A 15,738-nucleotide genomic window follows, 5' to 3' on the forward strand; every position below is an offset into this window, starting at 1 on the left:
CAGATGAAAGTGTAATATGTTATCTAAATTCTTATAGATCATCAAATAACTTCCTTTTTTTAAATTGCATAAATTCTTATAATGCATGACTTTTCCACCAAATTCTACATCTAACACTATATCATAAGGATATAATATACATAATAGTATATAATATAGAGTATATAGTTACATATTATATACAACAAATATATGTATGACCTATAATAAGTATATAAGTAAAAAATATATATTACTCATATACATACATATGTATATTTGAATTGTGCCTATTAATTGACATCTTTATGTTAGTTGGTACATTAAAGTTTATACATATAATAAAAATTATATATAAAAGTGTATATATATAAACATATTATATAAATTATATGTATACATACATATATGTTTCTATTCTGAAAAAAGTTTTTAAGAAACTCAGTGACCGGGGCGCTTGGGTGGCTCAGTGGGTTAAAGCCTCTGCCTTCGGCTCAGGTCATGATCCCAGGGTCCTGGGATGGAGCCCCGCATCGGCCTCTCTGCTCCGTGGAGAGCCTGCTTCCTCCTCTCTCTCTGCCTGCCTCTCTGCCTAATTGTGATCTCTGTCTGCCAAATAAATAAATAAAATCCTTAAAAAAAAAAAAAGAAAGAAAGAAACTCAGTGACCAAAATCATAGAGAGCCCTGAGAATTTTCCTAACATCTCTGTAATCCATTCTTTTAGGTGGCTATGCACTGGTATCTCATAGGGACAAAGCATGGTTTCACCTCTAATGACTTGCTGCCTAAGGGTGAGGAGACAGAAACTCCTACACATTCTCGGTGGACGCACAAATTGGTACATCTTCTGTGGAGGACAATTTGGCTATATTTATAAAAATCACCAAAGTGTACATGTAAACTTTGACCACAGATTTACTTCTAGGTAATCCTCATCAGTTATGCTGGCACATGAATAAAGTGATTTATGTGTAAACTGATTCATTAAAGTACTGTTTGTATTAATAGATGCATAAAAAATTCAAATGCCCAGGAAAAGGGGACATAGAAATAATGCAATACTATTCTGCTGTCACAAAGAACATGGGGCTTTTTGTGTATTGATGTGGAAAGATCTTTAAGAAATATTAAGTGGAGGGGCACCTGGGTGGCTCAGTCAGCTAAGCGTCTGACTCTTGGTTTCAGCTCAGGTGGTGATCTCAGAATCATGGAATCAAGCCCTGCATTGGGCTCTGTGCTCAGTGTAGAGTCTGGATCAAATTCTTTCTCCCTCCCCCACCCCCGCCACCCTTGCCCCACTCCACTCACTTTCGCATGCTCTCTCTCTAAAATCAATCTATCAATCAATCTTTTCAAAAAAGAAATAACGATTGAAAAAGTAATGTTCAGAATATATATGACACACTAACATTTGTGTAAAAAAGATTATATATGTATGTGTGATACATATACATAAACACATTTTTGCTCACACATAGAATCTCTTTAGAAAAATAAACAAGAAGAGTTATCTCTAGAAAAGGAAATGGATAGCTTATTAACAGGAGTGGAAGGTAGGCTATATACGATACCTCTTTTAGTACTTCTCAAAATTTTGGCACTTTATGACTATATTGCTTTTTCATAAAATAAGCAATATATTCATAAAATAAACAACATTTAAGCTTCTGAGATTCACCTTTCATTCACTTTTCTAGTGGTATACTACACCAAACTCTCTCCTGCCATAGGACACAACCCTGTATGTTTGAAAATTGTTCTAACTTGTTCAGTATTATATACTGGATGGGAATTGAAGACTCAAAGATACTTTACATAGAGTTGCATTCTCAATATTCAGGACCCTTTACCTAGTATCATTAGGATTTCCAGGCCCATAACCATCTCCAGTCCTACCATCAGGCTCTAAACTATTCTTTGACCTGATTAAGGGCCTATTCTTCTATCCAATGTCATTTCCTTTCCATTAAATGCATTATTGCTTTGATGAGCTAGTAAAAGTCCTGGAACAAAATTACAGCTCAGTAAATGCTAGCTATTATTCTTGTTCCATTCTCATGACCAAAGAGTCCTCCCTTTTCAGAAGCCTTTGTCTACTTAACTTTTTTTTTTTTTTTTTTTCAGGACATAATTAGCCTCCTTGGCCCAAAGCCCAAAGCCCAATCTGATTTTCCTATTCTAAACTCCTCTTTTCCCCAGATTTTAAAATTCTTTAACTTTTTATAAGATTTTCATTTTAAAGAATTTTTCAGATTCTCTGGGTTAAGTCTCAAACCACTTGAGATCCCAAAGAGTATTAGATACACGAGTGATTTTTGAAGAGTGGAGATTATATGCACACCTACAAAAATGATCTCTGTAAATTCTATTAGCTATCTGAATGCCATGTATTCTATCAAGCACATTTCATAATATTGTCAAGAACGCAGGCCTTGGAAGCAGGCTGAACTCAAACGCCCTCTCTACCCCCCATTAACTAGATGTCCTGGGCATGTTTCTGATCATCACCGTTCCTAGCTATAGAATGAAGATAAAAACACCTAGACCCTGTTATTTGTTGATAAGATTAAATGAGCTGGTATATGTAATTCAATTAGTACAACAGTGAATCCCATTGTTAGTTGTTTCCTTCATGCCTCTTTGTTAATTTCTACCCTCTGTTAGACTCTTTTTACATCTCTGAAATAGTCATCATTTCTTTCTTTAAGATCAGGTGTGTGTAGCTTAAAAGCTTAATCAGATCACACACAGCATTCTAACAAATGGTATAATTTTCATCCTACATACAAATTCTAATACACTTTATCACACTCACTCTCAGTCTCTGGAAACCAGCAAATTAGGTACCAAAAAGGAAAAATCATCCAGAAGATCTTATATCAAATTTAATTCACTCCACAAAAAAATAGGGCTCTAGTAAGATACCAGGGTGTTCCTTGTCTTAAAACACATGATTAACTTTTTTTACTAAGACTATTTTAACATTTTTAGCAAGCCTCTTAACATAAAAAAAAAGAAAATTACTCACTTTTACAATTATAACCTCATGAATGAAAAACACATATTCAAAATAGTCACTAATACTGCATGCAAACACCAATACTGTATAGAATAATGCCCAAGCAGGCCGCTTTCTGGCTCCACGCTGTTTTGGTAAATTATCTTTTTCAGGTCTCAGGAAATTATAATGTTCAGTTTTTTTTTAAATCCAAATTGGTCATAGTATCCTCCTCATATGTAATCTCTGTATAAAGAACAGAACCTGGCATATAGTTCACCTCGTTATCTGTTGACGGAACCAAATGGAACTGAGTATTGCTAGGGGACCAAGGAAGACTTTTATTCATTTTATAGAACAGAACACACACTCTACTATATACCCTGTAGTGAGCCTCAATTAGCTCAAGTAGGTAATGGTGTCCAAATACTTTGTAATGCACTAAAAAGCTACACATTAATAAAAAGTAATTCACACCTGCTGGGCAAATTCCTTTCAGTATGTTGTTGCACAATGGCTTTTGCACGCAGAAGTGTTCTTTTGGTCTCAAAGCTCTTTCTTCCCCACTGCAGCTCAATGAATAAACCCTTAAACTCTATTTCTAATAGTCTCTCCTTAGTGAAGAAAAAATTCCATTTTCAAACTTAACACCTTTAACCCATCAGTCCAATTCTTGCTTACAGATGATGAGTTTGTTTCCTGTCTTTGCAGTAACTTACCTTCAAACCAGAGACTGCCTATCTTTCCAGGTTGCAGCAACAACAGATAATTTCATCGCTTTTCTATTTGCAGCCAATCTTTATAACTCCTCATTAGTAGCTGAGGCTCCAAAGAGGCAGTTCCTGGTGAGTAATCATTTTGTCATAGAAATTCTTTGATTATTTGACATTTGTAGAAACATGATTGTTACAAGTGTGATTATGGAGATAAATTCTTCTAGATCAAATAAAGCACCATTAGATTCCTCTATTTAAAAAAAAAAAAAAGGAAGAAAATTAACAGCTGTTAATTTTAGGAACGGAGCAATTTGCCCATGAAGCCTAGGTGGAAACACTGCCCCATTGTGGAGACCCACAAATACCTAAAGAATCAGCTCCATGCTTTAAGACACAATTTAAAAGTTCCTAAGGACGGCTCTAAACCTCTGTCTACAACATTAAATATCTTCATAAATGAAATATGTATAAAATGTATGAGACTGCAGAAATAAAGCCCTAAAGACCTAATTACAGGAGGCCTATTACTTTGTTTCACACAAAAATCATAAAGGAGCTCATGTATTGTCATCAAAGTTTCCCCAGCTGAATTATCTCTCAACTTTCCATCTTACTCCCTCTCTCTTACACATATACAAACACACATACAAACACACACAAACGCACACATGTGCACACTCACACACAACCATTTTGGAAGAATGGATTATGTCCTACACAACTTAAAGTTCACTTTATAATTTAGCTTCTAGTAAAAGTTGACTTTTTAATAAATATATTTTATATTGCAAATATTCCAAAAGAAATACACACTCTTAAAAGAAGGAAGAATTTTCTTTTTTTGAAGGAAGGAAGAAGGGAAAAGATTAGGCAAGGAAGGAAAAGATATAGTCAGGTAATATATAAAGGTTTAAAAAACAAGGTTGAAAATAAATTACATTTAAACAACGTAGTGATAACCATAGTTCAGAAAGGAGCCTGATTTTCATTTTAAAACAATGTAATAGGGGGGCCTATGGGACTCAGTTGGTTAATCTTAGCCCAGGTCTTGATGTCAGGGTCATGAGTTCAAGCCCCACATTGGGCTCTGCACAGGGCATGGAGCCTACTTAAAAAAAGAAAGAAAAAAGATTAAAAAACAATATAGTAACTCAAGCTAAAATCATTTGCTCTTCTGAGCATCCAATGAGACACCTTAAAGCTAGATACTTCTGTATGATCTTTTTTCTTTTCTTTATTTTTTAAATTTTTTTTCAAGATTTACTTCTATATTCGGGGGTACAGAAGGAGAGGGAGAGAAGCTCAAGCAGACTCCCGACTGAGTGTGGAGCCAGACGTTGGGCTTGATCCCAGGACCTCAAGATTACGACCTACACCGAATTGAACAGTCAGATGCTTAAACAACGCAGCCCCCCAGGAGCCTCTTTAAATTTATTTTTAACAAAATGAGTGCAAATTACTGAAATATCAAAATAAGTTCATTTTACTTCTGGAAACAACTTTAAATTCCTTCATAAACGAAATATTTTAACAAAATAAGTTCAAATTATTTTGTTAAAATAGAATTCCAGAACATTTAAATTGTGTCTTTGATTTCATCAAAATAAATGAAGATTCTTACGAATCTAAAAGGTAACACTAATTTATGCTCCCACCAGTGTTACAGTGTGGCTGATTTTCTCTTGCTCTTATCATCACTGGATACTGACAAATAGTTTAGGGTTTCTTTTTTTCTAATCTAAAGGACTTAAAAATAGTATCTCATCATTGCTTTAAGTGAAATTTTTAATTACTAGAGATATTTAACTTGAGTGTGTGTTTTAATATTTTCTTTTATAAGTGTTCTGTACTCATGTCTTTTACCCATGTTTCTATTTGGTGCTTTATATTTTCTGATAACCTCTGTTTACATGACACTTGTTGCACACCTACTCAGTGAAGATGATAGTAAGAATATCTGTGAATATAAAAATGCCCAAGACGCAGTCTCTACCTGTCCAATAGGTAGTGAGAAAAACGTAATCACATGATTTCAATAAAAGGGGATAACTGCTTCAACTAAAATGACGGTTTAGTGTGCTATGGAAGTATAAAAGACAAGTGACTCAGAATCGAGACAATTTCCAGGACATGTAGTGATAACATATTTGCCCAACAAATGTAAACACATGGGTACCTCAAGACAAATGACTCGCCTTTCCTTTCTTCAGACATTCAGACCTCTATTCTACAATGCTGACAGGGAGAAAACACTCCTGGCCTTTTCCTATGGGAAGAAATATGCATATTAGAATTTCTACTTGGGACGCCTGGGTGGCTCAGTTGGTTGAGCGGCTGCCTTTGGCTCAGGTCATGATCCCAGGGTCCTGGGATGGAGCCCCACCCTGGGCTCCTTGCTCAGTGGGGAGCCTGCTTCTCCACTGCCTGCTGTTCCCCTTGCTTGTGCTTGCTCTCTGTCTTTCTCTCTCCCTTGCTCTGTGTCAAATAAATAATTTTTTTTAATTTTCTACTTGCTTTAATTAATTTTCTATAAAAAATGTGTAAATCTGATATAAGACCAGAACCTAGATCTGTCACCCCAAAAAGCATGGAAGCAGTTGATTTTAGGCTCTGAGAAAAAAACAAAAGTAGAGTCTGAGTATCCAAGATGGCCTATAGGTCAAATACAACATGTTTGACTCCAGAGGTTTTCCACCTACCTGAAATTCTTAAGGAGAAAAAAGTCCTATGAGCATGTATATGGAAACTAATAGGTTTTTATAGTGTATTTCACTAAGGTGCGAAACTGATACATCAATAGTCATAGACTTTGTCATCAGATTTAATCTGGGAATAGCTATGACTGAAGCTGGAGGTAATTAAGAACAGTTTATGACTGGTATTCCTGCCACTAAAATGAAAACTGAATTTGGAAAAGTGACATTAATATATACCCAAATCCCAAAAACATTTGTTTGCCTACGTAAAACACGTTAATGCCCAACATCCTCTGAATTCACTGTTCAATCAATATAAAATTTATCCAGCCAAATGGATTTCCTAGAATGTGCCTCACTCCTGAACACACACTCTCTCTCCTGTAAATTAGAAATGTTCTTCAAATAGAGCAAAAATGTGAGAAGAAAGCCAAGGAAAATCGAGATAATGTCACATCCTGTCTGACATCCCCCAATCTTCTACTCAGACCTCAGATTACTAAGGTCACAAAGTTATTAGTAACAGAGACAAGACATTGATGCAGGCCTACACCAAAAATCAAGAACTTAGAGCTTCTTCTGAGTTTTGGGAAATATTGGAATGACCTCAGGATATCAAAGAAATGTGGCTTCTTCTAAATGGGCACGGGTATGACCCCATCCAACCAAACACTTGTCCACATTATTATCTAGACCAGTAGACTGGTTTTTAAACCCAGTTTTAATTTTGTAAAATTTTCTTTATGCTAGAGCTAACATGTAAGCTGAAACAAAGAAAGGAGATGAAACAAGGATATCCAAATTGATTGCATAGGCTCCACCCTTAGGTCCATTCATCCATTCCCTCGATGGTCCCAAATGCTTGGCACCCTTAGTTATACAGGAAAAACATTCCAAGTATTGAGCAAGAAAATAGTCTCTAAAGACTTAGGAGGATTTTGAGATTACTGTGAAACTACAACACAAGGCTCTCCACTGGAGAATGTGGGTATAGTATTTGGGGGTTTTTCTGATTTGCTTTTTTCACAAAAAAAGAGCTTCTTCTTTATTTTCAAAGATTTGATGAAGTGATGCCTATGAAATAGGACTATGGAAAAGAGTGGACATAAAATGACATGTAATATCCAATTCCAAAACTGCAATATATATAGAACATGGAAGATATTGTTCAAAATGATTGAAAGTAGCCATCTCCTGGTGTTAGAGTAATAGGTGATCTCTTTATTTTCCTCACCTTACTGTCCTATATCTTGCAAATTCTCTATAATGAGTATGCAATGATATTGTAAAGCTCTATGTCATCAAAAAATTAAATTAAAATAAATTAAATAATATATGAAAGTGCAAAAGAAGTAAAATTAACCAAAATTCTAATGTAATTCTAAAGTTTCAACGATGTCCAGTGTGTTCACAATCCAAGACCTTGTCCATTCACTTGCTAAATAACCTTCCGTTAAATAGATATTTCATTGCCTCCTTCACATCCTTGTTTCTGAGACTATAGATTATAGGATTCATCATGGGAGTCATAACCCCATAGAACATAGATATAAGTTTGTCAGTAGCATCCAAGTCATCTGAATTAAGTGTCTCTTTAGACTTGGGCTTCATGTACATGAAGAGAATGGTTCCATAGAATATTATCACCACAGTCAGGTGGGCTGAGCAGGTAGAGAAAGCTTTGCTTCTCCCCTCCGAAGTAGGGATCTTGAGGATGCTAGAGATGATTAATGAGTAAGAGATGACAATCAAAAGCAGGGGCATCAAGGCAAATAATGCTGTGGTCACAAGCATGATGAACTCATTGCCTGAGATGTCAGCACAGGCCAGTTTCATGACAGCCAGAATTTCACAGGAGAAGTGATTAATGATGTTATTCCTACAGAAAGGCAATCGTACTACAAACACAGTTTGTACTGCAGAGTTGATGACTCCTGTGATCCAGGACCCAGCTGCCATGGGCACAAAGGAATCCTTGCTCATGATGACAGGATATCTTAGGGGGTTGCAGATAGCCACATACCGGTCAAAGGCCATCATGCCCAGGAGCACACACTCTGTTGTCCCCATGGCCAAGCCAAGGAACATCTGCACCGCACAGCCAGAGAAGGAGATGGTCTTTCTCTCTGAGAGGAAGCTCACCAGTGTGGAGGGAATGGAGGTGGTGGTGTAGCAGATGTCCAAGAAGGAGAGGTTCCCCAGGAAGAAGTACATAGGGGTATGAAGGTGGGAATCCAAGATGCTGATTAAAATAAGGGTGCCATTGCCCAGAAGGATGACAACATACATTATTAAGATTAGCACAAAAAAGAGTAGCTCCAGCCTTGGGTAACCAGAAAGCCCCTTTAAAAAGAATTCCACCAGAATCGTTTGATTTTCCCATTCCATTTCACTGTTTCTGTTTTACCTGTAAGACATTAGAATTTTTTAAAACAAAATATGTGACTTATTACGATTACTTTCAAATGTGTACCAGTTTATAAGTACCATACTCCCAGAGAGGAAAAAAAGTTTTAAAGGAAAAAGTGAAAGAAAAAACAAAAAAAGAAGTAAATAAAAGTGAACCAAAGAGGGTAAGATATGAACAAAGAGGAGGGCGGGAAGAGGAAACTTACATGTGTTTAGCCACATGCAATATGGCATGTAATTTACTTAATCCCATCACAGTGCTGAGAGAGAGCTATTATCATCCACAGTCTACAGATAGATAAACTAAAGTGTAAATATTAAATAAACTTGACTAAAAGTAAATATAAAGCACAGCTAAGTAAGACTCAAACCTAACTAAGTCTTCCTTGCTAAAGCCTGGGCTTTTTGCCATATTTATCATCTCACACGTAAACTAGAGGTTATAGTAAAAATTAACATTGTATTATGTGTAACTGAACAATAAACCATATTTACTGAATACAAAGCACCACACAATAAACCAATGATCTTGTCACTCCTTGAAATTATAATGTTATGTTTACCATCTGTCTTGCATAGTAGCATGTAAATTTGATAAAGGTAGGTACTCTTCTTGTTCACATCGATTGTCCCAGTACCTACAATAAAGTGGAATCAGAGACAGTTTAAAAATACTTGTTGGGGGTTGAGGGAAATTGGAGGGGGAAGATGAACCATGAGAAACTATGGACTCTGAAAAAAAATCTGGGGGTTTTGAAGGGGCGGGGGTGGGAGATTGGGGGAGCCTGGTGGTGGGTATTATGGAGGGCACGTATTGCATGGAGCATTGGGTGTGGTGCATAGACAATGAATTCTGTTACACTGAAAAGAAATTAAATTAAAAAGAAGAAAAAAATATTTGTTGCATAAAGAAACAAAATGAAAGACAAAATAATGACTAACATTTCTCACTCTTGTGTCAATCCTCTACTAATTGTTTGCTTTGTGCATTACCTATTTAGTCTGAAGAGCAAACCTATTAGGCAATTACTGTGATCAGCCTCATCATCTTTAATAATAGAGGAGGAAAATAAAGCACAGAAAAGTCAAGTAATTTGCCTAAAGTCATATAGCTAAATAAACAGTAGAACTAAGAGTTAAACCCCAGCTGTATGGCTGCATAGTATAAATTCTTAATTTTTCAATCTGCAGAGAACTTGGCTCAAAGACTACAACACCTTTTAATCTAATTGACAGTACTAATGTTTCAAAAGAAATATTGGACCAAGGAAAGGTGACTGTTAGAAAGAATCACTTCAACATAGTGATTTGAGAGAAGTTCGTTTTGATACTTGCTATCTTCCTACAAATGTGTTGTCATAGAGTTGCATTTGATCCTTATAATCTGTGATTTCCCTTGTGAGAAGTTCTATTTCCTTCTCCATTACTATCCTTAAGTGATTTTTTTTTTCTATTTTAGTCTCACAAAGGGTTTTCCTATATCATAGGTCTTCTCAAAAAAAGGGGAGTGGGGCTTTTGGATCGATATATCCTTGCCACTTTTTTTCTGTTTTATTAACTTAAGTTTTGTTTGTAAATTTTTAAAGGTTATTTGGAATTTTCTAATTTCGTGAAATAAGAACTAAATTCCTTAATATTTCCTCTTTCTTCTCTATTTCTAGCTCTAATTAATGCCCTTAAAATACTTAGTGTTCTTAAAAACTTAGATTTTGACATGAAATGTCCTTTTCATTGGGTTCCAGATAATTTTTTTCTTTCCTTTTCCTCTTCAAGCCAACAGCTATCCAGGTGTGTATTCTCTGCACACCTAGTCATTGGACATTTGTGTTTGATTTTTGTTACTTTTTTACAGTTTTTATTATAAGATAACATAACATGTAATTCTCTAGTTATGGAGACTTTGGCAGTCAATTACTTGATCCATGTTGCAAATACTAACAAAAAATTTTAATTCTCTTGGGGAAAGATATATAGTTTTATATAGATACATAATACGTGCATACACGTATACATATAATCAAGATTATGTAATGTGTTATTCAAATCTGTAAATTATTATTTTGTCATCTATATTTAATTGATTCTATATAAATATCTGTAAGCACGTTCTGCCCATATAGCTAGGATATTTTTAATATGCTTAGCTTCTGTGTTATTTATAGCTGATAATTTTTATAAATTGTCAATATTATTAACTGACCTGTCTTTGTCATGTTTTGTACTTTAAATTCCACTTTTATGATGTTGCTATTACATTCCTGCCTTCTTTTAGTTTGCTTTTGCCTGCTCTTGTGCATCCCCTTATTTTCAACTTTTCTTTCTCACTTTGTTGCGTATACTACTCATAAGTAACATGTATCTGGGTTTAAATTTGATTCTGGAAACTGAAAAGAAATTTAAAAAAATAAAAATTTAAAATAAAATTTTCAATCTCCTTTTACAGTCTCTGTCTTTCATGACAGCATCCAGTCCATTCACTTTAAAAATAAAATTATTGGGGCACCTGGGTGGCTCAGTGGGTTAAAGCCTCTGCCTTCAGCTCGGGTCATGATCCCGGGGTCCTGGGACTGAGCACTGCATCTGGCACTCTGCTCAGTGGGGAGCCTTCTTCCCCCCTCTCTCTGCCTGCTTCTCTGCCTACTTGTGATCTCTGTCTGTCAAATAAATAAATAAAATCTTAAAAAAATAAAAAATTAAAATACAATTATTAATGTACTTCATTACTTTCTTTTCATACACTTAATTTTTATTATTTACTTATTTTGCATTACTGCGTTCTTTTTTTCCAGTTCCTTCTTTTCGTTGGTTAAGTTGTCATTTACTATTTGTTTTCATTAACTTGAACACTCTACTCACTCTTGGCACTCTGTATGTAGGTACCTTCTCTTTCACCATGCTCATAATTTGACTTATAGGAACCAACCTTTTGCTCATAAAATTAACTATTTTTTCCACTAGAGTGTTGTCTAATATCCTAAGTTATCCCTCAAACACTAAATGAAGACAGAACTGCAAGAATACTTTTATTCCTCCATCTGTATCCTCAAATTCACAAATGTCAGTGAGATAATGTAGAACTGTTTATAATTTCCTCACAATGCATCTTTTTGAGAGTTCTTTATCAGCCTTTACAATTACATAGTTGGACAGTCTTTATCAATGTATTTACCTCCCTATATCTCCACTCATTGATCACATTGGTTCTTCTCTCTTCTCTTTCTCTTCTATTCTGAATCTTCAGGACCATATTTTCATTTATATTTTGGTTTTGTTAGAGTATATCTGCAGAATTTTCCTCAGATGAAAGTGTAATATGTTATCTAAATTCTTATAGATCATCAAATAACTTCCTTTTTTTAAATTGCATAAATTCTTATAATGCATGACTTTTCCACCAAATTCTACATCTAACACTATATCCTAAGGATATAATATACATAATAGTATATAATATAGAGTATATAGTTACATATTACATACAACAAATATATGTATGACCTATAATAAGTATATAAGTAAAAAATATATATTACTCATATACATACATATGTATATTTGAATTGTGCCTATTAATTGACATCTTTGTGTTAGTTGGTACATTAAAGTTTATACATATAATAAAAATTATATATAAAAGTGTACATATATAAACATATTATATAAATTATATGTATACATACATATATGTTTCTATTCTGAAAAAAGTGTTTAAGAAACTCAGTGACCGGGGCGCCTGGGTGGCTCAGTGGGTTAAAGCCTCTGCCTTCGGCTCAGGTCATGATCCCAGGATCCTGGGATCGAGCCGCGCATCGGGCTCTCTGCTCAGAGCGGAGCCTGCTTCCTCCCTTCTCTCTCTGCCTGCCTCTCTGCCTACTTGTGATCTGTCTGTCAAATAAATAAATAAAATCTTAAAAAAAAAAAAAGGGGGCGCCTGGGTGGCTCAGTGGGTTAAAGCCTCTGCCTTCGGCTCAGGTCATGATCCCGGGGTCCTGGGATCGAGCCCCGCATTGGGCTCTCTGCTCCGTGGAGAGCCTGCTTCCTCCTCTCTCTCTGCCTGCCTCTCTGCCTAATTGTGATCTCTGTCTGTCAAATAAATAAATAAAATCCTTAAAAAAAAAAAAAGAAAGAAAGAAACTCAGTGACCAAAATCATAGAGAGCCCTGAGAATTTTCCTAACATCTCTGTGATCCATTCTTTTAGGTGGCTATGCACTGGTATCTCATAGGGACAAAGCATGGTTTCACCTCTAATGACTTGCTGCCTAAGGGTGAGGAGACAGAAACTCCTACACATTCTCGGTGGACGCACAAATAGGTACATCTTCTGTGGAGGACAATTTGGCTATATTTATAAAAATCACCAAAGTGTACATGTAAACTTTGACCACAGATTTACTTCTAGGTAATCCTCATCAGTTATGCTGGCACATGAATAAAGTGATTTATGTGTAAACTGATTCATTAAAGTACTGTTTGTATTAATAGATGCATAAAAAATTCAAATGCCCAGGAAAAGGGGACATAGAAATAATGCAATACTATTCTGCTGTCACAAAGAACATGGGGCTTTTTGTGTATTGATGTGGAAAGATCTTTAAGAAATATTAAGTGGAGGGGCACCTGGGTGGCTCAGTCAGCTAAGCGTCTGACTCTTGGTTTCAGCTCAGGTGGTGATCTCAGGATCGTGGGATCTGGATCAAATTCTTTCTCCTTCCCCCACCCCCGCCACCCTTGCCCCACTCCACTCACTTTCGCATGCTCTCTCTCTAAAATCAATCTATCAATCAATCTTTTCAAAAAAGAAATAGCGATTGAAAAAGTAATGTTCAGAATATATATGACACACTAACATTTATGTAAAAAAGATTATATATGTATGTGTGATACATATACATAAACACATTTTTGCTCACACATAGAATCTCTTTAGAAAAATAAACAAGAAGAGTTATCTCTAGAAAAGGAAATGGATAGCTTATTAGCTTATTAACAGGAGTAGAAGGTAGGCTATATACGATACCTCTTTTAGTACTTCTCAAAATTTTGGCACTTTATGACTATATTGCTTATTCATAAAATAAGCAATATATTCATAAAATAAACAACATTTAAGCTTCTGAGATTCACCTTTCATTCACTTTTCTAGTGGTATACTACATCAAATTATCTCCTACCATAGGACACAACCCTGTATGTTTGAAAATTGTTCTAACTTGTTCAGTATTATATACTGGATGGGAATTGAAGACTCAAAGATACTTACCATAGAGTTGCATTCTCAATATTCAGGACCCTTTTCCTAGTATCATTAGGATTTCTAGGTCCATAACCATCTCCAGTCATCAGGCTCTAAACTATTCTTTGACCTAATTAAGGGTCTATTCTTCTATCCAATGTCATTTCCTTTCCATTAAATGCATTATTGCTTTGATGAGCTAGTAATAGTCCTGGAACAAAGTTACAGCTCAATAAATGCTAACTATTATTCTTGTTCCATTCTCATGACCAAAGAGTCCTCCCTTTACAGAAGCGTTTGTCTACTTAACTTTTTTTTTTTCCAGGACATAATTAGCCTCCTTGGCCCAAAGCCCAAAGCCCAATCTGATTTTCCTATTCTAAACTCCTCTTCTCCCCAGATTTTAAAATTCTTTAATTTTTTATAAGATTTTCATTTTAAAGAATTTTTCAGATTTTCTGGGTTAAGTCTCAAACCACTTGAGATCCCAAAGAGTATTAGATACACGAGTAATTTTTGAATAGTGGAGATTATATGCACACCTATAAAAATGATCTCTGTAAATTCTATTAGCTATCTGAATGCCATGTATTCTATCAAGCACATTTCATAATATTGTCAAGAACGCAGGCCTTGGAAGCAGGCTGAACTCAAACGCCCTCTCTACCCCCTATTAACTAGATGTCCTGGGCATGTTTCTGATCATCACCGTTCCTAGCTATAGAATGAAGATAAAAACACCTAGACCCTGTTATTTGTTGATAAGATTAAATGAGCTGGTATATGTAATTCAATTAGTACAACAGTGAATCCCATTGTTAGTTGTTTCCTTCATGCCTCTTTGTTAATTTCTACCCTCTGTTAGACTCTTTTTACATCTCTGAAATAGTCATCATTTCTTTCTTTAAGATCAGGTGTGTGTAGCTTAAAAGCTTAATCAGATCACACACAGCATTCTAACAAATGGTATAATTTTCATCCTACATACAAATTCTAATACACTTTATCACACTCACTCTCAGTCTCTGGAAACCAGCAAATTAGGTACCAAAAAGGAAAAATCATCCAGAAGATCTTATATCAAATTTAATTCACTCCACAAAAAAATAGGGCTTTGGTAAGATACCAGGGTGTTCCTTGTCTTAAAACACATGACTAACTTTTTTTACTAAGACTATTTTAACATTTTTAGCAGCCTCTTAACATTAAGAAGAAAATGAAGAGTTACTCACTTTTGCAATTATAACCTCATGATTGAAAAACAAATATTCAAAATAGTCACTAATACTGCATGCAAACACCAATACTGCATAGAATAATGGCCAAGCAGGCCGTTTTCTGGCTCCACGCTGTTTTGGTAAATTATCTTTTTCAAGTCTCAGGAAATTATAATGTTCACTTTTTTAAAATCCAAATTGGCCATACTATCCTCCTCATATGTAATCTCTGTATAAAGAACAGAACCTGGCATATAGTTCACCTCGTTATTTGTTGACGGAACCAAATGGAACTGAGTATTGCTAGGGGACCAAGGAAGACTTGTCATTAATTTTATAGTACAGAACACACAGTCTATTATAAACTCTGTAGTGAGCCTCAATTAGCTCAAGTAGGTAATGGTGTCCAAATACTTTGTAATGCACTAAAAAGCTACACATTAATAAAAAGTAATTCACACCTGCTGGGCAAATTCCTTTCAGTTT

The 15,738-nt window shown here is 35.3% G+C and overlaps 1 protein-coding gene across 1 annotated transcript; it reads right to left on the reverse strand.

Annotated features, from left to right (window-relative positions):
• Positions 1-7,822: 7,822 nt before the first annotated feature.
• On the reverse strand, positions 7,823-8,779 carry LOC308352990 (olfactory receptor 13C9-like; the record flags this gene model as incomplete). The annotated part of the gene is made up of 1 exon (XM_080819524.1): positions 7,823-8,779. One exon carries the CDS (start codon positions 8,777-8,779, stop codon positions 7,823-7,825), a length of 957 nt encoding a protein of 318 aa, XP_080675650.1.
• Between the last annotated feature and the right edge of the window lie 6,959 nt (positions 8,780-15,738).

This window comes from Martes martes, assembly GCF_963455335.1.
Source record: "Martes martes genome assembly, chromosome: 12".
Lineage (NCBI taxonomy): Eukaryota > Metazoa > Chordata > Mammalia > Carnivora > Mustelidae > Martes > Martes martes.